The following is a 26,955-nucleotide window of genomic DNA, read 5'->3' as shown; positions in this document are numbered from 1 at the left end:
CAGTGCAGGAGGCCCATGATGGACATGTCATCAAGAGAATGGGAGGGGGAGTGGAAATGGTTTGCGACTGGGAGGTGCAGTTGTTTTTTGCGAACTGAGCGGAGGTGTTCTGCAAAGCGGTCCCCAAGCCTCCGCTTGGTTTCCCCAATGTAGAGGAAGCCGCACCGGGTACAGTGGATGCAGTATACCACATTGGCAGATGTGCGGGTGAACCTCTGCTTGATGTGGAATGTCATCTTGGGGCCTGGGATGGGGGTGAGGGAGGAGGTGTGGGGACAAGTGTAGCATTTCCTGCGGTTGCAGGGGAAGGTGCCGGGTGTGGTGGGGTTGGAGGGCAGTGTGGAGCGAACAAGGGAGTCACGGAGAGAGTGGTCTCTCCGGAAAGCAGACAGGGGAGGGGATGGAAAAATGTCTTGGGTGGTGGGGTCGGATTGTAAATGGCGGAAGTGTCGGAGAATAATGCGTTGTATCCGGAGGTTGGTAGGGTGGTGTGTGAGAACGAGGGGGATCCTTTTGGGGCGGTTGTGGCGGGGGCGGGGTGTGAGGGATGTGTTGCGGGAAATGCGGGAGACGCGGTCAAGGGCGTTCTCGATCACCGTGGGGGGACACCTCCGCTCAGTTCGCAAAAAACAACTGCACCTCCCAGTCGCAAACCATTTCCACTCCCCCTCCCATTCTCTTGATGACATGTCCATCATGGGCCTCCTGCACTGCCACAATGATGCCACCCGAAGGTTGCAGGAACAGCAACTCATATTCCGCCTGGGAACCCTGCAGCCATATGGCATCAATGTGGACTTCACCAGTTTCAAAATCTCCCCTTCCCCTACTGCATCCCTAAACCAGCCCAGTTAATCCCCTCCCCCCACTGCACCACACAACCAGCCCAGCTCTTCCCCCCCACCCACTGCATCCCAAAACCAGTCCAACCTGTCTCTGCCTCCCTAACCGGTTCTTCCTCTCACCCATCCCTTCCTCCCACCCCAAGCCGCACCCCCCGCTACCTACTAACCTCATCCCACCTCCTTGACCTGTCCGTCTTCCCTGGACTGACCTATCCCCTCCCTACCTCCCCACCTACACTCTCTCCACCTATCTTCTTTACTCTCCATCTTCGGTCCGCCTCCCCCTCTCTCCCTATTTATTCCAGTTCCCTCCCCCCATCCCCCTCTCTGATGAAGGGTCTAGGCCCGAAACGTCAGCTTTTGTGCTCCTGAGATGCTGCTTGGCCTGCTGTGTTCATCCAGCCTCACATTTTATTATCTTGGAATCTCCAGCATCTGCAGTTCCCATTATCTCTGAAGAATTTATCCTCCTCGATTGCCCTAGATATCTGCCTGCGGGGTAATAAGGTGGAAATCTAACACGTTAACTGGCTTCCCTCGTCCCAGGCTGATTTTAAGGAGAGATAGTAAGAACTGCCGATGCTGGAGTCTAAGATAACAAGGTGTAGAGCTGGATAAACACAGCAGGCCAGGCAGCATCAGAGGAGCAGGAAAGCTGACTTTTCGGGTCGGGACCCTTCTTCAGAATTTTAAGGGATTCTAAGGAAGAGATTTGAACTCAGCCTCGGGCATTCAGCTTTAACGCAGAATATTTGATTTTTGCCCCTATGCAGTTTTCTCCCTGTAATTTACAACAAGGTGGGGATAACTGGAAGGAGTGTGAGCATTAGGGTCAGTGTGGAGTTGAGGTGAGTAGTGGGAAAGGGGTTTGGGCGTGGTGGAATAGTGTGGGGATTGGGGTTTATGGTGTAGATGGAGAAGTGGGCGTTTGGTGTAGAGGTGGGGGTAATGGTGTAGTTTGGTAAGTGTAGGAGAGAGTGATAAGGGATGGTGGGATAGAGAGGGCTGTGGAGAGTATTGAGGGGTAGTTGCTGGGAGAGGCATAAGGATTGGGAATGTGTTGGTGTGGGGTGGGGGAATGGTTGGGAAGGGGGAAGTGATAAGGTGGGGATGGGGAGGTGTGTAGGGATTGCTAAATGGAATGCTGGGGTACTGATAGGCAAAAGCTATGGAGTGTTGGAGGCTTGGAGAAGGGGTATGGGGTCGGGGAAAATAGTTTAAGTGCAGGGTGTATAATGTATAGTGGGGGAGGGAAGGAAGGAGGGGAGTGGTGGGAAGATGGGGAGGGTGATGGGGAATGGAAAAAAAAGTTTTAGACACATAGAAAGTAGAAACAGGAGTAGAGGTAATGTGAACTGTATCCTATATAAGTAGAAACAGGAGGAGGCCAATCAGCCTTCTCCGCCATTTAAATGACAATGGCTGATCATCCAACTCAGTAACATGTTCTTGCTTTTGCCCCATCTATTTTTATCCTTTTAGCAGTAAGAACCGTATCTATCTCTTCTGGAAAACATTAGAATTTTATCCGATTCTGTAAGGTCCCCTCTCGTTCTTCTCTACTCCAATGAATATTCCCCAGTCTCTCTTCATAGGTCAGTGTTACATCCCAGAAATCCATCCTGCAAACATTTGTTGCTCTCCCCCAATAGTCAGAACATCCTTCCTCATAGAAGGATACAAAAACTGCATACTATACTGTATCCATTTATCCGTTGTACCCGGTGTGGCTTCCTCTACATTGACGAAACCAAGCGGAGGCTTGGGGACCGCTTTGCAGAACACCTCCGCTCAGTTCGCAACAAACAACTGCACCTCCCAGTCGCAAACCATTTCCACTCCCCCTCCCATTCTCTAGATGACATGTCCATCATGGGCCTCCTGCAGTGCCACAATGATGCCACCCGAAGGTTGCCGGAACAGCAACTCATATTCCGCTTGGGAACCCTGCAGCCCAATGATATCAATGTGGACTTCACAAGCTTCAAAATCTCCCCTTCCCCCACCACATCCCAAAACCAGCCCAGTTCGTCCCCGCCTCCCCAACCTGTTCTTCCTCTCACCCATCCCTTCCTCCCACCTCAAGCTTCACCTCCATTTCCCACCTACTAACCTCATCCCACCTCCTTGACCTGTCCGTCTTCCCTGGACTGACCTATCCCCTCCCTACCTCCCCACCTATACTCTCCTCTCCACCTATCTTCTTTTCTCCATCTTCGGTCCACCTCCCCCTCTCTCCCTATTTATTCCAGAACCCTCACCCCGTCCCCCTCTCTGATGAAGGGTCTAGGCCTGAAACGTCAGCTTTTGTGCTCCTGAGATGCTGCTTGGCCTGCTGTGTTCATCCAGCTTCACACTTTGTTATCTTGGATTCTCCAGCATCTGTAGTTCGCATTATTACTCATACATATACTATACTCCAAGTGCGATTTCACCAAGGCCCTGTGCAGTTGCAGCAAGTCATCCTTGCTCGTGTACTCAAATCCTCTCACTATGGGCCATGCCACTTCCCTGCTGCACCAGCTGTGGCCGCTTGGGGGAGGGACGGGTAATGGTGTCAGATTCACTCCATGTGTCAAAGCGTCTTTGGGGGAAGTTTGAAATGACTCAGTATAGATTTTGAAAAGTCATCGAACTGAACCAAGAGCTATGTTTTTCTGTCCACCGATGCTGCCTCAATCGTCAGCATTTCCAGTACTACCCGTTTTTAATTCAGATTTCCAACATAAACAGTACTTTTGTTTTAACATTAACTCAGTTTTGTTAATCATTCAGGAGGAGGAACATGAATAAAAGGAGAAACCAGACCTTAGGTTTGGTGGGTGAGTTTCAAAATTCCACTCAATAGCCACCAAGTTCCAAAAATCTTTAACGTCCACATATTAAATGCCGTGTGATGAGCACATACAATGATGTCTTTCGAACCCAAGTAAATGTTCAGCTAAAGTCTTGGAAATGACATTTCATTGCTGAATGCCTGCAGGTTCGGTTGTTCTTTGGTAGAATAAATGCATGCACATGGAAATTGAACTGTAGACACCTCCGTTGTTTTATGAATAAGCATTTTTTAAAATTATGAATGGTCACCACAGGATTATCAGAAGAGATGTATAAATTAATGACTTGGATCTTAGAGTGCAGAGCAAAATTTCAAGATGTACACGCGTTACCAGACTTAGAAAATGTCAAACAGGGAAGGTCATGAACATTGCCTGCAAAAAGACCTTAATGGACTAGCAGAAGGGGCAGGCAAGTGGCAAATGGGATTCAGCTCAGTGAAATGTGGCGATGTGTTTGGCTGAACGGATAGGACTTAGTGTCACAGTTTTAGAAAGTGTTTGGGAACAGCAAGTCTTAAGGGTTCGTATGTGTTGGCCTTTAAAGATGGCAAGACATGTTGAGAAAGTGGTTAGCAAAGCATATGGAATCTTGAATTGCATAAGTAGGGGAACTGAGTCCAAAAGCGATGCAGCTTTATTTAATCTATATAAAGCTGTAGTTTGGCCCCTCTTAGAGCATTGTACACAGTTCTGGTCACCACCTTGTCGGAGGGATGAGAGGGTGACTGAGAGAGTGCAGAGGGGATGATTAATCAGGAGAGTTCCAGCGACAAGTTAGTGTGCAGAAGATGGGGTTGTTCCCCTAAGAGCGGAGGAGATTGATGGAAAAGTTGATAGAAGTGCATAAGATGCTGGCAGACTCGGCTAACGGAGGCATAAATTAGCGGTTGCAATCAGCTAAAGATAAAGGGCTGAGGGTTTCAGGAGGAATACGAGAAAGAATATTGTTATCCAGCGAGTTGGTCATGACCTACTGCCCATGAGGGCCGTGGAAGTGAGAAGAATGTTTTCAACAGAAAATCCGAAGGGCACTTGAACGAAATAAACTTGCGGTGCTGCCAGGGGTAGCAGGGGTGGGGGAGCAAGTGTGGGGCTGACCGATTTGCTGCAGAGGGCGGGCATACACCCGATGGGCCGAATTGCCGCCTCTGTCCAAAGGGAAAAAAAACTTGAGGGTCGCAAAAGGAAGCACCAGAAAAAAAATGAACGTACAGCATCTGTGGAGAGAAACCGGAGTTAACGCATCGGGTCCAGTGGCCTTTTCTCAGAACTGTTTATCAGCAGGACGTGTGGCTCGGGGGAAGTGCAGACTGTAAAACTGGGGGAGAGAGAGAGAGAGAGAGGGAGAGCTCCTGCTGGAGCCGGTGCTGTACATCTGGGCACATCTTGCACAGACAGAATTTACTGTTGGTGAATGTTGTATCCATCTAAATGTGTGCTTTTGTTTTTGCTGTGTGTGTGTGTATGTGTCGGTGTGTGGGGCGGGCGGGGAATTGTGTGTGTGTGTGTGTGTGTGTGTGTGTGTGTGTGTGGTTACCACTACATTGAGAAGCTGGGTGCTGGGAGACACAGGCAGCTCCGGGCCCAGAGCCTGTCAGTTTCAGCTCGCCGCTGATTGGCCCAAAGTCTGAAAGTGATTTGCTTGTAGCCTTTCCCTGGAAACACAAAGCCCGGGCTCTCGCTTCCAACTTGACGGAGCTCCCTATTAAACACACACGCATATGTACACACATACACAGAGTCAGTGAGCGCAAAGTGGCAAGACTTGCAACAGCTATCGATTGTTTGGCGGTCATTTCTGCCTTCTGTGTGTTTTCTTGCTTGGCCAAACCCAGTCTCAAGTTGCGAACCTTGTCCTTTCGCACAGAGAGACAAAAAAAACTTGAAAAGCGCAGAAGCCGCCAATCGCAGGGTTCAGGTAGTTTTTTAAAAAAAACTCTAGGGACTGACTGGGAGCGATTTACAGGGGTCCTCTACCGAGTATTGGAACCACAGCAGGGCACCGTTTTCACCGGAGACACGGAGAATTCTACAGCCGCCTTACAAACCAACAGGGGCGAAGTCAGCTTGACCTTTTACACTGTAAATATAAAACCAAGTCAGTACCGTGCGTGCCGGAGCACCCCGAGGCAATGACTCTACCATCCTCCAACTAAAGTTCAAAGTTTGATCTCCGGTGCGGAAGTGTTGGCACCTACAGTCGGGGTCTAATCGCATGGAGGGCTCACCCGAGAATTTAAAGGACGTGTGATCGGCTTTTCACTCTCGCCCTCTCTCTCTCGGTCTGAGCAGTTTGAAAATGGAAAGTACGTGCCTGGAGCAGCTCCCCACAGTTCCAGTTCACCGGTCAGTGATCACAGGTACGTGGTTCCGGGGATGGAGGGGGTACATTGGGAGACACAGAGTCCCAGGATTGAAGTCATCTTGTTTATTTATGCCCGCTCGGACCGGGTTGACTATGAACGATGGAGGGGTGGGGGGGGGGGTGGGGGTGGGGTGTGCAGAGAGGCACGGGGAGAAAAAAAAAGCACCTTGCATTCATATAGCGTCTTGTGCAGCCCGAAGTCCTGCCCGAACGATAACTCCGAAGCCAAATTTAATTGCACACATGTTAAAATCGAGTCATTTTCTACTCCAACTTGCGCCTCAATTCCGCTTTTCTATAAATGCACCTCTCCGTTTGCGGCTGCTTCTGACGCCGGTACAGCAATGGAGAGGATCTATCTCTTACAACCCCCAGTTCAACCCTCCACCCTCCACCCCACCCTCCCCCTCCACCATTGGCCATACCTTCCGACCCGCTCAGTCAATGATATCTGTGAATCTGACTGTTTCGCAGAACTTGTTGATAAGAGTTACCATAGAGGCTGTGTCTACCAATGGTTTTGCTTTGGAGAAAGGGGGTGGGTATGTGGAGGAGTTGTTTGAGGTGGGGGGAATGATGTTGGAGCTGCCACCTTGTAATCACTAGTGTCTTTGGCCATTCCTCAAACTGTATAAAACAGAGAGGCCCTACACAGGAACGGCATCCAGCTCCCGTGAGTGTGTGTGTACGTGTGAGATTCTCCCCGTCACTCTCTCTCTCTGCACTGACTGCAAAGTCAGCTTACATTAAACTATTTTTTTGCCCGGTATTAGCCGAGCCAGCGGTGCAGTTTGCCACAATCTCCGTTCTAAGTATCGAGCTGCAGCACGTGGGCAGTGTGTACAACCTCTAGCCATCCTCTCCCCGTCTGTCTCCTGCCTGCAGGAGCCCATCCTCTTGCTTCTTTGCAGCGTGTTAGCCTGCAAATTTGTAACTAATGACAATGTGTAATGACACGGCGTGTTGGAAGCAGCCGCCGCTTTGTTTTGTACCCGCGGGGCACCGGGCGTAAGCCAGCAATTGAGTGAAGAGTGGAGAGGAAAGCGAAGGTGGTGTCAGATAAGAGGCGAACCGAGCGAGTTCATGTTTATCTTCTTTTCGAGATTTATGGACGTTCAGTGAAATAATTTTTCTTTTTAAGAGCCAATATGACAGGTTATACCCCAGACCTCACGCTCCCCCCCCCCCGCCCCACCAAAAGAGAAACAAAAATAGAAAGGAAGTGTAATGGGACAATGTTAGATAGGTAATGTTATCAGCAGGGGCAATTTTAAACAGCTTTGGGTCGCTGCTGTATAAACGAGAATGAATGGATAATGTGTGTGTGTGTGTGTGTGTGTGTGTGTGTTCCTGCATGCATCCACCCACTCCCTCAGGTTTATTAAACACGAAGGGTCTCATCAATTGAATAGAGATTGCATCCAGGGTTATCGCCTCTGTGTGTGTTTGTGAATGTTGTCAGGACATTCTGCTGAATCCCCCCTATCCTGCTCAATGCTGGAAAGAAAACAAAACTGCCTCCTTTTGTTTGCAGCCTGGAAAACGCGAGGGTTATAAAGAGTGGATTTTCGTTTTTCTTTTGCCTCCGGAGGGGACGATAATGGAATTTCTCCGGGTCCTGTTCTTGCTGTGGGGAGTGGCGGCGTTTTCAGCCGGCGCTAGGGGTGAGTACAGAACTTGGGTCTTCTCCCCGTTTCAAAGCTTTGAGCGATACAGTGCTTCAGGAGAATACTCCTGTGAACGGCTGAACTGACAACACATTTTTTTGTGTGTATATTAAGAGCAGAATCTGATAATGTACGCGGAGAGCAATCCCGTACTTGGTCCCGTCTCAATGTATCATTTTAGGTGATATTTTGGGTTAATTCAATCGTTAATGTTGTGAGTTATGTAATTCTGCCTGAAACAAAAGTTACACTTCTGAGAGATTCCTGGTGTCGAACTTAGTCAAGAGTCCGTGACTCCTGGAAAGCCTGAAATCCCAGGCACTGCAAGTATCATTAGGTAGTGTCCAGCCTCAGGGTGAGGGAAACAGTTACATTCCTGCTCGGATAAAACAGATCTCTCCCTCCCTCCCTCCTCCAGCACCCGCCCCCGCCCCGGCTCCCCCATCTTCCGCCTCCTACATTCCCGGTGTACAATCCATGGAATAGCGTCGAGTTCACTTCCCCTCCGAACTGGGTGGCGATTTCTCCCAATGATTCGATCCAGATGCTTCCCAGTTTTCTTTCGGCCGACGAAGCAGAAAAAGAAACAAAGATAATAACGGGGATGGATATCCCACCGGGATCCCAGACGTTGTTTTTCGCGTGATGTCACTGTGGCATGTAAAGATCCCATTGCGGCTGGGGGATTTGGGAGGAGGGGTGGTGAGTTAGGGGAAAAGGGTGGACGCGTACATCCGCTTCCCTTCGCAGTGACAGGTCCGATTTTGATGAAACTCGTTACAAATTATAAACACACTTGTGCCAGAAGCAATCGACCAGCGATAGCGGTGAACGTTTGGGATACACATTGAGGTGTTGTTTCCGTGTGATGGGCAAGTCCTTTGGTGCGCAACATTGAACCCCCGCATTAAAATCCGCATTCATTAACTCGGCCTAGACTGAGTCTAGGATGTTCTCCCCACAGTCAAAAAACAGCGATTGTTTTTAGAAAACGGACAGTGAGTGAACTGAAACAGATACAAGACAGAGTCATCAATCTGTCTGCCCATCGACAATGTAATTGCTGTTAGGGCTGATTTGCCCAGTTCCTAGGTTAAATAAACATCGGATGTGAATTTTGTATCTTTTGTTGATTGCATAGCCTGCCTATTTTAACTGGTTTAAACAAAACTGACAGATAACTAACAGTAATTATTTAATTGAACATTTCAATTGCCAGGAAGAATTCCAGCCAATAACTGGAGGCAACTTCCGCACAGCTTGTTAAAAAAATGACAATTCTCATTGCAATCGATTAAATGGAGGGGTGGAGGTGAGCTGAAGTTGTTCCATAGTAATGTTCTGCACTGTGTGTGGACAGTGATGGAAGGCAAGAATGGTTAGTCTTGCGCAGAAAAGTTCAGCGAGAAGTTTGTTTTCGCCTCTAACGGCGGTTCAGTCCACGGAACACTAATAAGGGCCGGAGTCCGGTACCTGGGAATTCAATCCCCGGAGAACAGGGGCCTATTTGAAAGCGGTCCCTTCAGTACAACGCGGCGAGGGGAGGGACACGCTGCTGCTGCTGGGAATCCTACAATCCTGCTTTGGGAATAAAAACCCGAAAGAACTGCGGATGATGTAAGTCAGGAACAAAAACAGGAGGTGCTGGAAAAGCTCAGCAGGACCTGACAGCTAAGAGAAAATCAGAGTTAACGTTTCGGGTCCGGTGACCCTTCCTCAGACCCTTCTGTTTTTAACCTTGCTGTGGGATCTGTTTCCTAAACGCAGGAAGCTTGAATCTTAAGAGTGCGGCGGCAAGGCCCGATCACATTCCCAATGGCTGTGTGTCTGGGGGTGGGGGGCGTGTGGGGGAAAGGAGTTTCTCTGGAGTCGTTCAACCCCACATCTCCCGCACTTGTTTGGGCCATAAGGTCACGAGGTTGTTTTAACAATATTAACCCCGCCCTTTATGGTCGCCGGGTTTCATGCAACTCATATTCCGCTTGGGAACCCTGCAGCCCAATGGTATCAATGTGGACTTCACCAGCTTCAAAATCTCCCCTTCCCCACTGCATCCCAAAACCAGCCCAGCTCGTCCCCTCTCCCTACTGCATCCCAAAACCAGCCCAGCCTCTCTGCTTCCCTGACCTGTTCTTCCTCTCACTCATCCCTTCCTCCCACCCCAAGCCGCACCTCCATTTCCTACCTACTAACCTCATCCCGCCTCCTTGACCTGTCCATCTTCCCTGGACTGACCTATCCCCTCCCGACCTCCCCACCTATACTCTCCTCTCCACCTATCTTCTTTTCTCCATCTTCGGTCTGCCTCCCCCTCTCTCCCTATTTATTCCAGAACCCTCACCCCATCCCCCTCTCTGATGAAGGGTCTAGGCCCGAAACGTCAGCTTTTGTGCTCCTGAGATGCTGCTTGGCCTGCTGTGTTCATCCAGCTCCACATTTTGTTATCTTCATGCATTTCCGAATAGGATTCGGGGAAAGTTGGGGTGGAGCACTGACAGAACTGGGGATGAATAATATGTTTTTTAAAAAAAGAAGACAACGAATTTCCAGGATACCAGGGAGAGAGTGAGCTTTGGACCTAATGAGATGACGCATTCGGAGAGTCAGCACAGACACGATGGGCCGAATACCGACATGCTTTGGCGCAACGTGGAGTTAAAGGAATAAGCAGCGTTGAACCAAGCCGGCAGGACCGAGACAGAGATTACTTTGTCAACATCGAAGGTCGCTAATTTGGCATAAACCATCGGGACGTGAGGGGTGGTGCGGAATGAATGGGCCGAATGGCTGCAGCCTTTCTCCGTGTAGCTTAGCTGTACCCAGCTCGGCACAGCGGGCGTGGACGAGCTGATAAAAGTTGCTGGGAGTTCCATTTTTCCTCCTAGTCAATCGGCAGCGTGCCTGCAGGATAAGGAGGGAAGGTGGTTAAAACGGTGAAAATACCACCAAGGCTTTGAGATAGAAAGAACTGCTGAAGCTGGAGTCAGAGACAACAGTGCGGAGCTGGAGGAACACAGCAGGCCGAGCAGCATCAGAGGAGCAGGAAAGCTAACGTTTCGGGTCGTTCCTTCTTCAGGGGAAAAAACACTGTGTTATCACAAAGGCTTCGGCTCCTTTCAAACGCCAGTGCACTGATTATAGGAGTTGGGAGGTCATGTTGCGGACTGTAGAGGACATTGGTTAAGCCACGTTTGGAATACTGCGTGCAATTGTGGCCTGTCTCATACAGGAAGAATGTTGTGAAACGTGAACGAGTTTGGGAAAGATTTATAAAGACGTTACCAGGGTTGGAGGGTTTGAGCTACAGGGAGAGACTGAATGGCCTGGGGCTAGTTTCCCTGCGGCGTCAGGGGCTGAAGGGTGACCTTATAGAGTTTATAAAATAATGAGGAGTATGAAAAGGGTAAATAGACAAGGTTTTTTTTTCCCAGGCTAGGGCAGTCTGAAACTAGAGAGGATAGGCTTAAGGTGAGAGGGAGGAAAAGAATTAAAAAGGACATAAGGGGCAACTTTTTCAAACAGGGGGTGGGGCATTTACGGCATGAGCTGCCACAGGAATTGGTGGAGGCTGGTACAATTGCAACATTTAAAATGCACCTGGATGGGTGTATGAATAGAACGGGTTTAGACGGATATGAACCGAATGCTGGCAAACGGGACTAGATTTATTTAGGATATTTGGATAGTATGGAGCAGTTGTACAAAACGGTCTGTTTCCATGCTGTGCATCTGTGTCTTTGATCTTATCTGACTTAGTCTGGTCCGCGTTTCTTTTAAAGGGACAGTTGCATTGACCTGGTCCTCGAATGGGTTTGTTCTGATGAAGGGTCGCTGGACCCAAAACACTGGTTTTCTCTCTACCATATACTGCCAGAACTGCCGTGTTTCTCTCTGGCAATTTCTGTTTTTGGTATGGATCCCTCTCTGTGTGTTTGTTTCCAATTTATAGCACCCTCAATAATTGGTGTTTTGAATATTGTAGTGTTGGCGGTTTACGGGACCGAGGGGAAAGCTCAGTATCCTCATTGTACATCTGTTTGGGATGAAGATTGATCGCCAGCAGAGGCGCAGACATGTTTTTCTGTGGTGACAAACAGGAGCCATAAACTGTGAGGGGTAGGGGATGGGTGAATACACAAACGTTTTACATACACTCCTCCCCACACCTCAACCACACCCAACAGGCCTTGCTTGGAAACCAGGTTAACTTTGGTGCGTTTGGGAGTTGAGTTCGCGATGTAAGTGTTCTTTGTCTGAAATATATCCTATTCCACGCGAGTGCAGAACCCTCTTCAGAGCAATCTGAATTCTAGGGCCAAGCCTTTTCAGAGGTTCAGTGGTGGTTCAGTACAGACTCGCACTGCATGGTATCATCTCTCACCGACGATTTCAAATCTGGGATCCATTTACGTTTGGGCTCCTCGAGAACGTTTGCTCAATCCCTGTTTGACGAGCCCGAGCGAATTCATGCACTGGACCTGAACGAGGTGTTTTTTTGGCAGCTGGTGTTTTGCACAGCTCAGACTCCGTCCTTTTTCAGTTCGTCTGATAGGCATTCTTCTTCCCAAGTGACTTTGTTCAACAGAACACTCTATTGCCTTTCCTCCTCGCGTATAGAAATAGTCTAAACCACTTGGCTGTGATAAACAGTCCCACATTCATGCCAGTCTCTCAGTGAAAGAGTCCCTCCCAAATTCCCTATGGGTTGATTAGCGACTTTTTTTTCTGTTTATGGTCGTTTCCACAGCCTTAAATATTTCATATGACATTACGCCTCAACCTTTCTATTTTACTCGGGAGAGAGGGGTTGGGGGAAATAACATCCTGCCCCATTGGGCTCGATTGGGAGACATCACTCGCTGCACTGGGAGGTGTAAGGTTCTGGCTTACTGGGTGTTGCGGCTTTGTCTGAGATTTTTTAAAAAAGGTTCCAACCGCGCCTGGTGACTCCCTCCCTCCCTCCACACTCTGTTCACCTTTTGGGAGCAGTGGAACTTCAGTAAGACCCTGCTGCGAGTGTTGAAGTTGGAAGGCGCTTGTTTGAATGGGGACCTAGTGCCATGCTCCCTGTCTGCTTTGTAAAATCCAACTGGCGCTCGAACAACCGTCTCGCCTTTTACTTTACTCCCGCAGTTCACGAGTGAAAGTTACTGCAGTACAACTTCACGTGTTTGCCAATTCAGTACCTTCCTCGTCTTTTTCTTCGGAATCTCGAAATCCTCGCAATAAGTCAGTACAATTGTATTTGTAAACTCAAGTCCGTTTACTTTATTTTCCTTTTTGTCACTCTCAAATCTCTTTAATTCACAAATATCGCGTTTTAACTGCAGTTTTTACCCCCCCCCCCCCCACCAAGTTTATTGTCACGACTGCCCGATGGGATTTGCATAATTTATATTTTTGGGGGGAAACAATAGGAAGCCACTTTTTTAAAGTTCCCCCTGTGCACCCCAAGAGACAACAGGCGATGTTTGCAGAGTTTGACTTGGTTTAGCCAGAACAATACGCTGATTATGGAGTGCAGCCCCTTCATAGAAACCGAGACAAAAGCCGTCAGTTTAAAAAGCATTTTTACGGCTCCTCTGAGCTCAATCCTTAGCGGCGGATACGGCCCGCGGAAATTGTTGTCGCAGCTTTATTCCAATAATTTCTCCAGGAAGCAGATAAGATTTAATGGACTGGGATCTGATTCCAGGATTTCCCTATCTGGCCTGCTCGTCTCTGCTTGAAACTCATTCTGAAATGTACAACATCCTGCGGCTGGGACCACGTTGGGAAAAGGGGCCGTCTGTTTTGTTCAAGGCCAACGTCCCAAATGTTGTATCTGAACCAGGAGGTACACTCTCACACTCCCCCCCCCCCACCCGCACTCTCACACTCCCCCCCCCCCCGCGCTCTCACACTACCCCCCCGCACTCTCACACACTTCCCCCTCACACACACTCTTCCCCCCCCGCACTCTCACACTCTTCCCCCGTCCCACACACTCTTCACCCCCATACTCACACACTTCCCCCTCCCACACTCTCACACTCCCCCCGCACTCTCACACACTTGCCCCCCACACACACATCCCCCCCGCACTCTCACACACTTACCCCCTCACACACACTCTTCCCCCCGCACTCTCACACTTCCCCCCCGCACTCTCACACACTTCCCCCCGCACTCTCACACACTTCCCCCACACTCGCACACTCACCCCAGCACTCTCACACACTTCCCCCACACTCGCACACTCACCCCAGCACTCTCACACATCTCCCCCCTCGCACTCTCAAACACTTCTCCCTCGCACTCTCACACACTTCCCCCCGCACTCTCACACACTTCCCCCAGCACTCTCACACACTTCCCCCCCCGCACTCTCACACACTTCCCCCCCGCACTCTCACACACTTCCCCCCGCACTCTCACACACTCGCCCCAGCACTCTCCCACACTTCCCCCCCGCACTCTCACACACTTCCCCCTCGCACTCTCACACACTTTCCCCCGCACTCTCACACACTTCCCCCTCACACTCTCACACACTTCCCCCCGCACTCTCACACACTTCCCCCCGCACTCTCACACACTTCCCCCTCGCACTCGCACACTCTTCCCCCCTCAGACACACTCTTCCCCCCCGCACTCACACACTTCCCCCTCCCACACTCTCACACTCCCTCCTTCACACTCTCGCACACTTCCCCCCGCACTCTCGCACACTTCCCTCCCGCACTCTCGCACACTTCCCCCACACTCACACACTTCCCCCCGCACTCTCACACTCTTCCCCCCCCCCACACTCCCGCACACTTCCCCCCGCGCTCTCGCACACTTCCCCCCGCACTCTCACACACTCCCCACCCCCACACTCACACACTTCCCCCCCGGACTCTCACACACTTCCCCCTCGCATTTACACACACTCTCCCCCCCACACACACTTTCCCCCCTCCACGATCTCACATGCTCTCTCCCCGCACTCACACACGCTGTCTCCCCCCATACCCACACGCTGTCTCCACCCACACACACACTTACCCCCCACACTCACACCCCCAACACACACTTCCCCCCAAACTCTCACACACTATTCCTCCACACCCACACACATTTCCCCCCACACACAGTTCCCCCCCCACACACACACTTTCCCCTACCCCCCATACTCACACAGTATCCCCCCCCACGCACACAGTCCCACTCACATACTCAATTTTCCCTACACACAGTCTCACAAACACAGTTTCACTCACACAATCTCTCCCACATTCTCAATGTCACACATTCATTCTCACATCACACTCAATGCTTCACATTCATTCTCAGGCTAATTCTCTCATACTCCCCTTTCGCCCTCATACACACGCTCTCTCATTCTCACAGTCACATTAATTTTGTCTCACAGCCTAAAAGGCACAGTGGCTTAGTGGTGAGCACTGTTGCCTCACAGTGCTAGGGACCCGGGTTCGATTCCACCCTCGGGTTACCGTCTGTGTGGAGTTCTCCCCGTGTCTGTGCGCGGGTTTGCTCCGGTTTCTTCCCACAGTCCAAAAATGTGCAGTCTAGATAGACTGGCCATGCTAAATTGCACAAAGTTTTCAAGGATGCTTAGATTAGGGGATGCTCTAAGAGTTGGTGTGGACTTGTTGGGTCGAAAGGCCTGTTTCCACACTGTAGGGGTTCTATTGTAATCTCACTTCTCATTCAGTGACGCTCACAGGCACTCATTCTCTCACACCTTCAGGCGCATTCATACAGAAATAAGAACACTCTCTTTCACACACATGCTCGCAGGTACCTGTATATATCGCAAATGCGTTCACGGAAACACGCACTCACATATACCGACATATTTTCAAGGACGAGACTTTAACTCACTTCGAACCTGCCCACACATTAGCACCGTGAAAATAGCCACACCCCCACGAAGATTTTCTCCATTTTATCCATTCCATCACTCAGCGTGCTGGATCATTGGGCCCATTGAGGGGGTGTTGGTGACCTGACCGGACTTGGTGAGAGGTTGGAGCTGATACATTAAAAGAAATTGGACTTTGATCGAAGCCAACAGGCCGCTTCCGGACTGGTTTGACGGTATGGCTTGATTCTTTCTCTGTTCGGGTGCCAAGCCCTCAGAAGCTATTGCCACTGGTTTGGTCCATGACTATGTTGGGTTCTGCAGCTGCAGGCTGGCTGATGCAGAAACACCGAGCGCCTGCCCTCAGCATTTACAGCCAGCTTGGTCGTGTATTAGAAACGCGCGATTTGTGACCAAGTCCTGAAGCGACGCTTGATGCTGGAGCTCCCAACCCAATGTACCCCGACCCTCAGAATTTGAATATAATGTCAAGAGAGCAAAAGGCTGATGCTTCCCTCAAACTTGCATTGAGCAGGTTCCAAGCACTTGAGATAATCGGATCAAATTGCAGATGTCCCTCTGTGTGTTTAACAACTGCACTTCCAGGAATTTTGGCTTCCCTCTTTGCACCCCACAACAACAATTGACCCTCCTAAACTCACGAACTGTCGAGATTATTGGGTTTTGGAGGACGCATTTCAAATGCCTTCTTTCATATATATCTTTAGAAAAAAAATTATAGAGAGTTGAAATCCGATGCTGTGTTGAGTATTTTTCGACTGGTACAGAGACTCCAACACTATCCGACTAAATGCAGTGATTCCTTTCAGCGACGTTGGATTCGCCTCTTCAGTTCCTGGATAATAACAAGTGAAATTATTCGAATAAAAGAACACATGCTTTTTCAGGGGGTGAATTAAAACGGCATTCCCCGGCGGAGCACGCTTCTCGCTGCATTTTATTGGAAATGACAGCACAAGGACAGTCGATTTCCTCTCGCCTGCTGCAAAAATCAGGGTTCACCACAGTTAGTGCTGAGGGGACGGCCGCGCGGAAATCTGATCCCAGCTCAAATGAAATAAGCGCGGAGTGCCGAAGGAAACTTGGGAAGGATGGTGAGGGGTGGTGAAGCGGTGGGGGGGGGGGGGGGGGCACGGTGCCCATTCCCTGGGACTTGTTGTTGGTGCTAGTGTTCCACACTCTTTATTAGCATGAAATAAAGCGAGCGCCCCTCATCCCAATAAATAATTGAAAAGCTTCCACCAAGCCTTTAGGGAATGTCCTTTCGCCCTTTGTACACTTTATCAAACTTTTCAACCCGTCGGAAAGGGTCGGAGTCAGAGCGTTGAGAGAGAAGGTTGTGCTTGAACAGGGGGTTAAGGCATCATTGGAGCTCCAGTTGGTGTTAGTATAGCCAAACTGCCTACTTCACAGGGCACTGGGTGACCACAGTCCTTTCAGCTGGGCACGTTACTTTTAAATCCAAGATAACAAGGTGTGGAGCTGGATGAACACAGCGAGCCAAGCAGCATCAGACGAGCAAGAAACCTGACGTTTCGGGCCCAGACCCTTCTTCAGAAAAAAAAATGTTCATACATCTTGTTATCTCAGATTCTCCAGCATCTGTAGTTCCTACTATCTCTACTTTTAAATCCAGCCCAGTGAACCGATGTGATGAACGTCACCCTCCCTTTTCTATCAATACCCCTCACATTTTCCTCCTCTCTCTGTCCTCCTTCTCTCACTCTCTCTCTCTCTGCCCTCTCTCTTTCTGTATCTCTCACTCTTTCAGTCCTCTCACACACTGTCTCTCTGCATGTCCTTTCGCTCTCCCCCTCTGTCTGGCCTCTCTCTCTGCGTCCTGTTACTGTCACTCCCTTCACTCTCCCAGAACCCCGTGTCCTCACACTGTTCCCACTCTCTGTCCTCTCACTCTCTGTGTCCTCTCTGTGCGTTCATTCACGTCCCCCACCCCGCCAAACCCCTTTCTGTGTCCTCACACTGTCCCCACTCTCTGTCCTCTCACTCTCTGTGTCCTCTCTCTGCGTCCATTCACGTCCCCCACCCCGCCAAACCCCACCCCCGCCTCCAGAGCAGCTGTTTGAAGATGGAGGGAAATGAGATGGGGCTGCCGCCTCAATCCAAGCCCTTAGCACCATTTGAGATCTCTCAGTGCTTCATTGCTGCGGTGGGGTGCATGGGAGAGCGGGTTCTCTGATACTTGCTGTCACTGACTTTACTGAAAGGGGAAAGAATTCCATGTGGTATCATTGTCATTTCTGCGGCCGGCATTGTGTAAGAGGAAGGGAATCGAGTTTCACCGCAGCCATGTGATTTTGGATGGAGATGGTTACAGTCCCATTGAGTGGGGCAGGTTTCAGAGATGAAGCCTCTCCCGCAGGCCGAAAGGATTGCAGCAGCTGAGTCCGTGTGCTAGTGAGCCACTCTGAGGCTGTCATTGACCTAGCAATGCTGAGGCCCCCGGGGGCAGGTTCATGGTTTGGGAACTGCAGCTGCCAATTTCCGCACAGAAAGCTCCCACAAGTGATCAGGACCAAAGAATCTGATCTGCTTGGTGTCGGGTTGACCTTGAATAACCGCCTGAAAGGACCTCCGTTTCTGAGTCTATGCGAAAGGCGCAGTCCCCACAGTGGCAGTGGTCGGGGTTTGGTTCCTGAAGAGCGGGGACAGCTGGGTGAGTTTGAAGGGAGAGGTCAGGGCCTGTTGTGAGCGCAACCACAGCCTGTATAAAGACAGGTCAGCACCTCCAGCGAGGCTGAGGGGACTGTTCGCTTTGAGGAGAGTAAACATTGCGCCTGCTAACAGCTGTTGGCCCTGTCACTTTACAAATGAGGCGCTGAAATGCAACCGCAGCCTTTTTGGGCAGGATTTTTCGGTTTAAGAATGTACATCAACAAAAATTCCATTCGTTCTACCTGTCAGTTTTATCCTAAAGTTGGGCTCAGCGACTGGGTGGATAAGGTATCTCGTTTAGAAACTGTTCTTCGAGTTGGATTGCAAACCATTGGAAGTTAGTACAGACATACGCACGCATTCCAGACACTGTGACTGAGATCTGGATTGCTTAATCCATCCCAGTGTGCATCCGATCCTCTCCCCAAATTCACAAACTTTTATCCCTCTAGCAGTTTTACTATTGACTGACAGAAAACATGAAACAGCATTCTTGCTAATCCCTGTATTTACTAGATTACATTAGGGACTGGTACTTTTGCAGCAAAGACACAATTCATTAGCCTCGCAGCCATAGAGCAGACAAAGTCAGGATGCCAGGCATTGACATGGAATTTTGCTTCTCCCCAGTGTGTCGGCCGGGCTGTAACAAGATGAATCATGGAAGAGGGATTTAACATTGTTCAGTGGCTCAGCACAGTTTTAGAAAGTGGTCGAATTTAAATCAGCTGATATGAGCTGGAAGGTTATTATTCTTAAAATGCTTGTTTTGTTTTTGCTGTTAAAAGCCCATTTTCAGTTGTCTTAATAAAACTAGGTTTCCCAGTCTTTAGTACATCGAGAAGTGACATTAAAGAAAAGGAAAACTATTATATCCACCAGTCTCTTAGGAAGTCTTTCAATTTGTGCAATTCCTATTCAGCAAAACTGGGGCTTTAACCCAACCAGCACAACCTTAAATGATCTTTAAGTGCGATTATCATGTTATCAGATTTCACTTCCCAAATGGACACTGCAGCCTGTTTTGGCTTTTCATTTGGCAGATTTCCTCTTCTCATTAGTTGGATCTTAATCATAAACAAGTTGTTCATCCTTTACCCTTCCACCTGTTTGAAATACCTTCGTGAAGCAGAAATTTCCTATGATCCCATTCTTGATTGAAACCTCTTTTCACCCTTGCGCCATTCATATAGCATTGCCAATGTATAGGAGGAGCTTCATCATGATCACCCTGCCTGCTCTGCTGTTATCACTTGCAACTTCAGCACAAGTGATACGCATGGTAGGTCACCCAATCTTTGTCCTTGGTCGAGATTGTATGAAATCTTTATTGAATGTAAAAGGTTGCAGAATAGCACTAAATCATCACCACATTAGAAAAATATGCATCATTTTAAACTGCCTCTGTATAAATATATATAAAGATCAGACTAAACAGAAAGAAAATACATCAAGTTAGAATTGGCCAGAAAAAGAATCAACACCATGTCCTCACAGGTTAAATGATTGTTCCAACAGGATAATGGCAAAGACCGTTGTGCATATTTCATTGGTCTGCACTCCAGACATGTTGTATAATTTAATCTACAAACTTTAAGTGGCATTTCCCTTAAGGAGAGCTTTTTCTTTGGCAAGTTTATATTAAATAAAACCACTTCAAATAGAAATAGTTATGTATGTCTTGGCTGCTGCTGTTCTGGAATTTGCCCTGTTTACATTGCAGTGAGGATTTCGGAACGTTAGCTGGACCACTAAAACAACTGCGCCTGAGCAACCTTGTGGATGTACCATTGTTTAAAAGTTATATCTCTCAGCCTGAGGAATACAATCTAACTTGGTGGGAGAAGTACAGAGCCATAGAACTAGAAGATGCAACTTGTTATCCATTTGAATGCTTCCGAAATTCCAATAAGACCCCACCATGCTGTAGTCATACTCAATTACCACCTCCCCAGTTAAAGCTCCCTCTTGGATTTGCTGACACCCTATCTATCTTGCTTTCAAATTTGCTGACACTATCCCAATTCTGCTCTCTCCCTAGGCAGCCTGTGCTATTTATTTACCATCCTATTCGGCTAAATCTTTTGAAAGAGCTATTCATTTAGACACATTTATTTCTACATCTGTACACCCATTCATATTTAATTTTTCCATGACTTATTTCTCTTGCCAAATCTTATTGCCCTATATCAGTGCACATTGAACAATATTTGTCACTTGACCCAGTTTCTAAATGGCTCAGTAGTTGTAGCTTGTTATTTGTAGCTGGCTACTTAAGGAAAAAAGGCTTTGTTGACTTTGTTGTTTCTGGCTAATGCTCAACTCATTGTGTACCATGAAAAAAAAATATTGGTCTTAAGCATAGAAACTAGGAGCAGGAGAATCAGCAATTCAAACCTTCCCTGCCATTCAGTATGTTTACAGCTGATCCTCCAGCTCAATGCCATTTTCCTGCTTTCACCCCAAGCTCCACATTACCTTTAAAACCCAAAACCTACCTCTTTCTTGAAAATAAATAATGACTTGACCGTCACAGCTTTCTGTGGTAGAGAAATTCACAGGTTCACTACCCTCTGAGTAAAGAAATATTCCCTAATCTCGGCCCTAAATGGTTTACCTTATATCTGGGATAGTGCCCCATGATTCTAGACTGTACATCTTGGGGAAAAAAGTCCTCATTGCATCAAATCTGCCCAGCCCTGTTTGAATTTTATATTTTTCAATCAAATCACTTCTTCTCCATGTAACAAATCTCTTCACATTGAACAGACCTGACATCCCTGTTATCGACCGAGTGAACATCTGCAGCACTCTCTCTATGGCAACTATATCCTCTTAGGTAGGGGGATCAAAACTGCACACAGTACTTCAGGTGTGGTCTCACCAAGGCCCCGTATAACAGCAATAAGATGTGCTGACTTCTGAACTTTAATCCTTTTACAACAAAGGCCAAAATACTGTTTGCCTTCCTAATTACTTACTGAACCTGCTGGTCTACTTCCATTGAACTGTAGGCAAGGGCACCCAGTTCCCTTTGTACATCCATACTTCCCAATGTATCACCACTTAAATAATACTCTTCCTTTCTGCTTTCCACACTAGTGTATAAGTTCACATTTAGCCACAGTATACTGCATCTGCCACATGTTTATGCACTTATTCAACTTGACTAAATCATCGTGAACCCTCCTTGTATCCTCCTCACAACTCACAATCTAAGATAATAAAATGTGAGGCTGGATGAACACAGCAGGCCCAGCAGCATCTCAGGAGCACAAAAGCTAACGTTTCGGGCCTAGACCCTTCATCAGACAGGGGGATGGGGTGAGGGTTCTGGAATAAATAGGGAGAGAGGGGGAGGCGGACTGAAGATGGAGAGAAAAGAAGATAGGTGGAGAGGAGAGTATAGGTGGGGAGGTAGGGAGGGGATAGGTCAGTCCAGGGAAGACAGACAGGTCAAGGAGGTGGGATGAGGTTAGTAGGTAGGAGATGGAGGTGCGGCTTGGGGTGGGAGGAAGGGATGGGTGAGAGGAAGAGCCAGTTAGGGAAGCAGAGACAGGTTGGACTGGTTTTGGAATGCAGTGGGTGGAGGGGAAGAGCTGGGCTGGTTGTGTGGTGCAGTGGGGGGAGGGGACGAACTGGGCTGGTTTTGGGATGCGGTGGGGGAAGGGGAGATTTTGAAGCTGGTGAAGTCCACATTGATACCATTGGGCTGCAGGGTTCCCAAGCGGAATATGAGTTGCTGTTCCTGCAACCTTCAGGTGGCATCATTGTGGCACTGCAGGAGGCCCATGATGGACATGTCATCTAAAGAATGAGAGGGGGAGTGGAAATGGTTTGCGACTGGGAGGTGCAGTTGTTTATTGCGAACCGAGCGGAGGTGTTCTGCAAAGCGGTCCCCAAGCCTCCGCTTGGTTTCCCCAATGTGGAGGAAGCCACACTGGGTACAATGGATGCAGTATACCACATTGGCAGATGTGCAGGTGAACCTCTGCTTAATATGGAAAGTCATCTTGGGGCCTGGGATAGGGGTGAGGGAGGAGGTGTGGGGGCAAGTGTAGCATTTGCTGCAGTTGCAGGGGAAGGTGCCGGGTGTGGTGGGGTTGGAGGGCAGTGTGGAGCGAACAAGGGAGTCACGGAGAGAGTGGTCTCTCCGGAAAGCAGACAAGGGTGGGGATGGAAAAATGTCTTGGGTGGTGGGGTCGGATTGTAGTTGGCAGAAGTTTATATCCTGAGACCCTGTGGGTGAATCACTTCAGCATAAAATCACTAAAGTTCAGTTAAACTATCATATATATGGCAAATTGAATTGAGGCATTCAATAGGGCATTGGATAATTGTTTAGATGAAAATAATGTGCAAATATATAGGGGGCAAAAGCAGGACATTGGCGCAAGGTAATGATAGAGAAAGTCTAGAAGCAACTGTGGAGAAAGAAACAGTTAACATTTCAAATCCCATTTGACTGTTCTTCATCTGGGGAAGAGTCATATCAGACTCAAAATGTTAATGCCATTTCTGTCTCCACAGGTACTGTGAGATCTATTGAGTTTCTCCAGCGTCCTCTGTTTTTATAATATATGATCAGGATATGTTTGACAAGGGCTTGTTAGTTGTAGAGTGCCCACCTGACTTGATAGTGATGAAAGGTTCTATAAAGAACTCCAGTAAATAGATTTTTAAAAGATTAATTGATAGCATCAAAACCAAAATGAATTTGAGTTATAGAGATAATAGAAACTACAGATGCTGGAGAATCCGTGATAACAAGGTGTGGAGCTGGATGAACACAGCTGGCCTAGCAGCATCTTAGGAGCAGGAAAGCTGACGTTTCAGGCCTAGACCCTTCATCAGAGAGGGGGAGGGGAAGAAGGTTCTGAAATAAATAGGGAGAGAGGGGGAGGCAGATTGAAGATGGATAGCGGAGAAGATAGGTGGACAAGAGAGTTGCAATAGGAGAGAGATCCCCTGAGGTTTGTCGGGAGGGAGGAGGACCATCTTCCCCTCCCCCATTTCTGACGAAGGATCTAGGCCTGAAACATCAACTTTTCTGCTCCTAAGATGCTGTTAGGCATGCTGTGCTCATCCAACTCCACACCTTGTTATCTTGAATTTGGGTTATATTTACCTACAGATAGGTCAACACCTTTAATTGAAAGTACCTTTTTATTGTCACCTCATCCCTCAGTGTATTTTAAATACATGTGAGGTGTTGAGTCACTAAAAGTAAATAAAGCAGAGAATGCTCTAATATATTTATTTCTACATGTAAATATTGAATATTATTTAAATAAACTAATTCTTTATGCTTCTGTAATCCAACCATTACTCGTTTAGTATTATGGCTTATAGAATGCCTTAGTGTGTGTTGTGAAGCATTTTGGTTGGCATTTTCTTTAATATTATTGGGCATCTTAGGTACGTTGTAGATGCAGCCTGAAAATATCCCTGTGCTGTACTGTTGTCTGCATGTTGCTGATCTTCTAACAGAAGTATTAACTAATTTAAAGTGTGGGAGTTGCCATCTCATTATTGAAATAGTAGGTGAAGAAAAGCAATTGTCACAGTCTCAGAATAAAGGAGCACCAACACACAACTGAGATGAGAAATTTGTTCTCTGAGAGAGTCGTGAGCCTTTGGAACACTTTCCCACAGAGAGGTGTGGGAGCAGAATCCTTGTGTGTATTTTAAGGCTGCAGTAGATAGAGCCTTTATCAGACAGGGGATCAAGGGAAATTGAGGAGTGTTGGATCAGCCATGATCCTATTGAATGGGGGAGCAGGGATGAGCGGTCGATTGTTCTACCCCTGTTCCTTTATTTTGGTCCATGTGGAAAAAGCTTATGTGGTAATATTAGGCAATGACATTTCTGAATTTGCTCTTTAAAAAGAACCAAGTCTTTGCCTCAAATCTTGTCCTCAATCTTATTCCACTGCGAGACTTGTTGAAATTCATAGCCCAGTGGTTGTAACCATTGCCCATTATTTACAGTAGAATTAACATGCTTTTAGCTCAGTAACAAAGTAACCCATCCTAACTGACCTTGCATTCTATTGAGACCATGTAGTTGTGTTCCTTCTTTTTGGTTAGGAAGGCAAATGGTATGTTTGCTGTCATTGCAAGAAAATTTAAGTACAGGAAGTCTTACTAGAGATGTACGGTGCTTTGATGAGTCCAGATCTGGAGTATTGTATACAGTTTTGGTCTCCTTACCTAACAAAAGTTATACTGGACATATTTGGAGTGCAGTGAAGGAATGACAGGTTTTTCATATGAAGCTGGATTGCATTGATTGGGCCTGTATTCAACAGGGTTCAGAAGAATGAGAAGGAATTGCATTTTAATACATAAAACATTGACAGGACTAGACAGATTGGATGCAGGGATGCTGTTTCCACAGCTGGGGATTCAGAACAAGTGGTCATGATACAGTATAGGTAAATTTATTTTATTGAGATGAGGTGAAATTTATTCACTCAGCGTGCTGTGAAACTGTGGAATTCCTGAGACAGAATGCTGTGGAGGCCAAATTACAAATATATTTAAGAAAGAAATTGTTTTCTAGAGGCTGTAGGTGTCAAGGTGTAAAGGGAGACGGCAAAAAGATGGTGTTCGGATTGAGGAACAGGAATGCTCACGTTGACTGGCAGAGTGGTCTTGATGAGCTGAATGACCTTGTCAATTTTTAATTTCTCTGCTACGTTTCTGGTCTTAAGGAGCTTGCAGCATATTTTTGTGTTTCCAAAGAAGTGGAAGGAATGAGTTATGCCTCAGTGATGTCAGGTTTATATTAGTTTCACTCCAGACAGCATGGAGATGTGAATGAACAGAGGTCAATACTTGAGAAATGAATGAATACAGGTCCCAAAGAACTGACTCACTCCAGGTAGAAAAGGCACAAATTAAAATAGGCAGCTACAAGTAACTGTCATTCTAGGCAACAGTGTAAGCAATCGGAGGATGGATAATATTTACATTTGCAGTAATAATGTTTGTACAGTCCATGCCACAGTGTGGTTAGCCTCATTTCTTTAAATAAATTATATGCACAGTTCCCAATAAAAGCAGTAGCTCATCTCAGCACTGTTACACAGATCTAAAGATATGACCATGGGAAAAAGATTTAGTGTTTAGTGCCTGATCTGACATTTAGTCTTCCATTATATTCATATACTTTTCTGTCTTCTGCTCTGAAATAATTTATTCACACTGAATGCCAGTTTCTCAAAAAACCTGGGATCAAAGTTTCAACCCACTCTAAACAAATAGAGCTCCTGTTGAAGATTGCTAGCTCCTAACAAAGCATCTTGCTAGGAATGAACATACATTATGTTTTACTCAGAGGTATTTCCCTGGGTTTCAGTTAGGTTACTCTGGCTCATGTACAATTAGTGATGCCTTTACTAACAGCACGTGGATTTATATCAAACATTGTCCGTGCGTGGGTAGTTACTGCAAGTAGTTGTTGTAAACATACACATTTCATGTTGTGTGTTCTACTTCACTTTTAATGGAGCTGCCCTATAGCAACAACTTGTGGTTATATAGCACCTTTAATTTATAAACATATCCTAAGGCAATTCAGAGGAGTTTCATAGAGAGCCATAAAGAGCCAAACAGCACAGAAATAGTCCCTTTGGTGCAACTCATCTATACCGACCACATTTCCCAAACTAAACTAGTCCCATTTGCCAGCATTTAGCACATATCGCTCTAAGCCTTTCCTATTGTGGACTTTCCTAAATGTCTTTTGAATGTTGTAACTGCACCTACATCTACCATTTTCTCTTGCAGTTCATTCTACATACAAGCCAGCCTCTGTGTGAAAATATTGCCCCTCAGATCCCTTTTAAGTGTTTCGTCCCTCACCTTAAAATTGTGTCCTCTAGTTTTGAACTCACCCACCCTAGGGAAACAAACCTTTGCTATTCACCTTATCAATGCTTCTTATGATTTTATAAACCCTTTAGAAGGTCACCCCTCAACCTCCTATGCTCCAGTGAAAAAGGCCCTAGCTTATCCAGCCTCTCCTTTTAATTCAGACTTTTCAGTCCCTGCAACACTCTTTTAAATCTTTTCTGCACCCACTCCAATTTAATAATATCATTCCTAAAGTAGGGCAACCAGAACTGGACAGAATACTCCAAAAGTTGCCTCATTAATGTCCTATACAACTGCAACATGACATCCAAACTCCTACACTCAGTGGTTTGAGCAGGGAAGACAAACATGCTAAACACCTCCTTAATCATCCTGTCTATTTGTGACGTTACTTTCAAGGAACTATGCTCCTGAGCCCTTAGGTCTCTCTGTTCTGTAACACTCCCCAGGGCCTTACCATTAACTGTGTAAGCCCTACCCTTGTTCATCTTACCAAAATGCAACACCTCACATATATCTAAATTAAACACCGTCCATGTTATTGAACAAAATTTGATACTAAGACACCTGCAGAGATAAATGGCAGATGACCAAAAACTGGTCAGAAAGTTAGGTTTAAAAAAGGCAAGTGAGATAAAAAGGCAGGGAGAGGCTCCCAGAGGTTAGCCATACATTCATAAGCCATGAATCATTTTAAAAACAAGATATCCATGATACAAGAATTGAAGGACTATGAATATTTTGTGGCTTGAGGACAATCTAGCGATAGAAAACAATAAAGCTATTCGCATACCTGAGAATTTGAAAATTGAGG

General features: G+C 47.3%; 1 protein-coding gene across 1 annotated transcript in view; it reads left to right on the top strand.

Moving 5' to 3' along the window:
* Positions 1 to 6,525: 6,525 nt before the first annotated feature.
* fgfrl1a (fibroblast growth factor receptor like 1a) overlaps positions 6,526 to 26,955 on the top strand; it is a 300,676-nt gene continuing 280,246 nt past the window's right edge. Inside the window, exons 1-2 of the mRNA XM_048545931.2 lie at positions 6,526 to 6,588; positions 7,585 to 7,714. Coding sequence (XP_048401888.1) covers positions 6,565 to 6,588; positions 7,585 to 7,714 — 154 coding nt within the window. The 5' untranslated portion in view covers positions 6,526 to 6,564. The remainder of the gene's footprint in view (positions 6,589 to 7,584; positions 7,715 to 26,955) is intronic.

This window comes from Stegostoma tigrinum, chromosome 1 (assembly GCF_030684315.1).
Source record: "Stegostoma tigrinum isolate sSteTig4 chromosome 1, sSteTig4.hap1, whole genome shotgun sequence".
NCBI lineage: Eukaryota > Metazoa > Chordata > Chondrichthyes > Orectolobiformes > Stegostomatidae > Stegostoma > Stegostoma tigrinum.
Note: the sequence above shows the minus strand (reverse complement) of the source record. Positions and strands in the feature narration are given on the sequence as shown.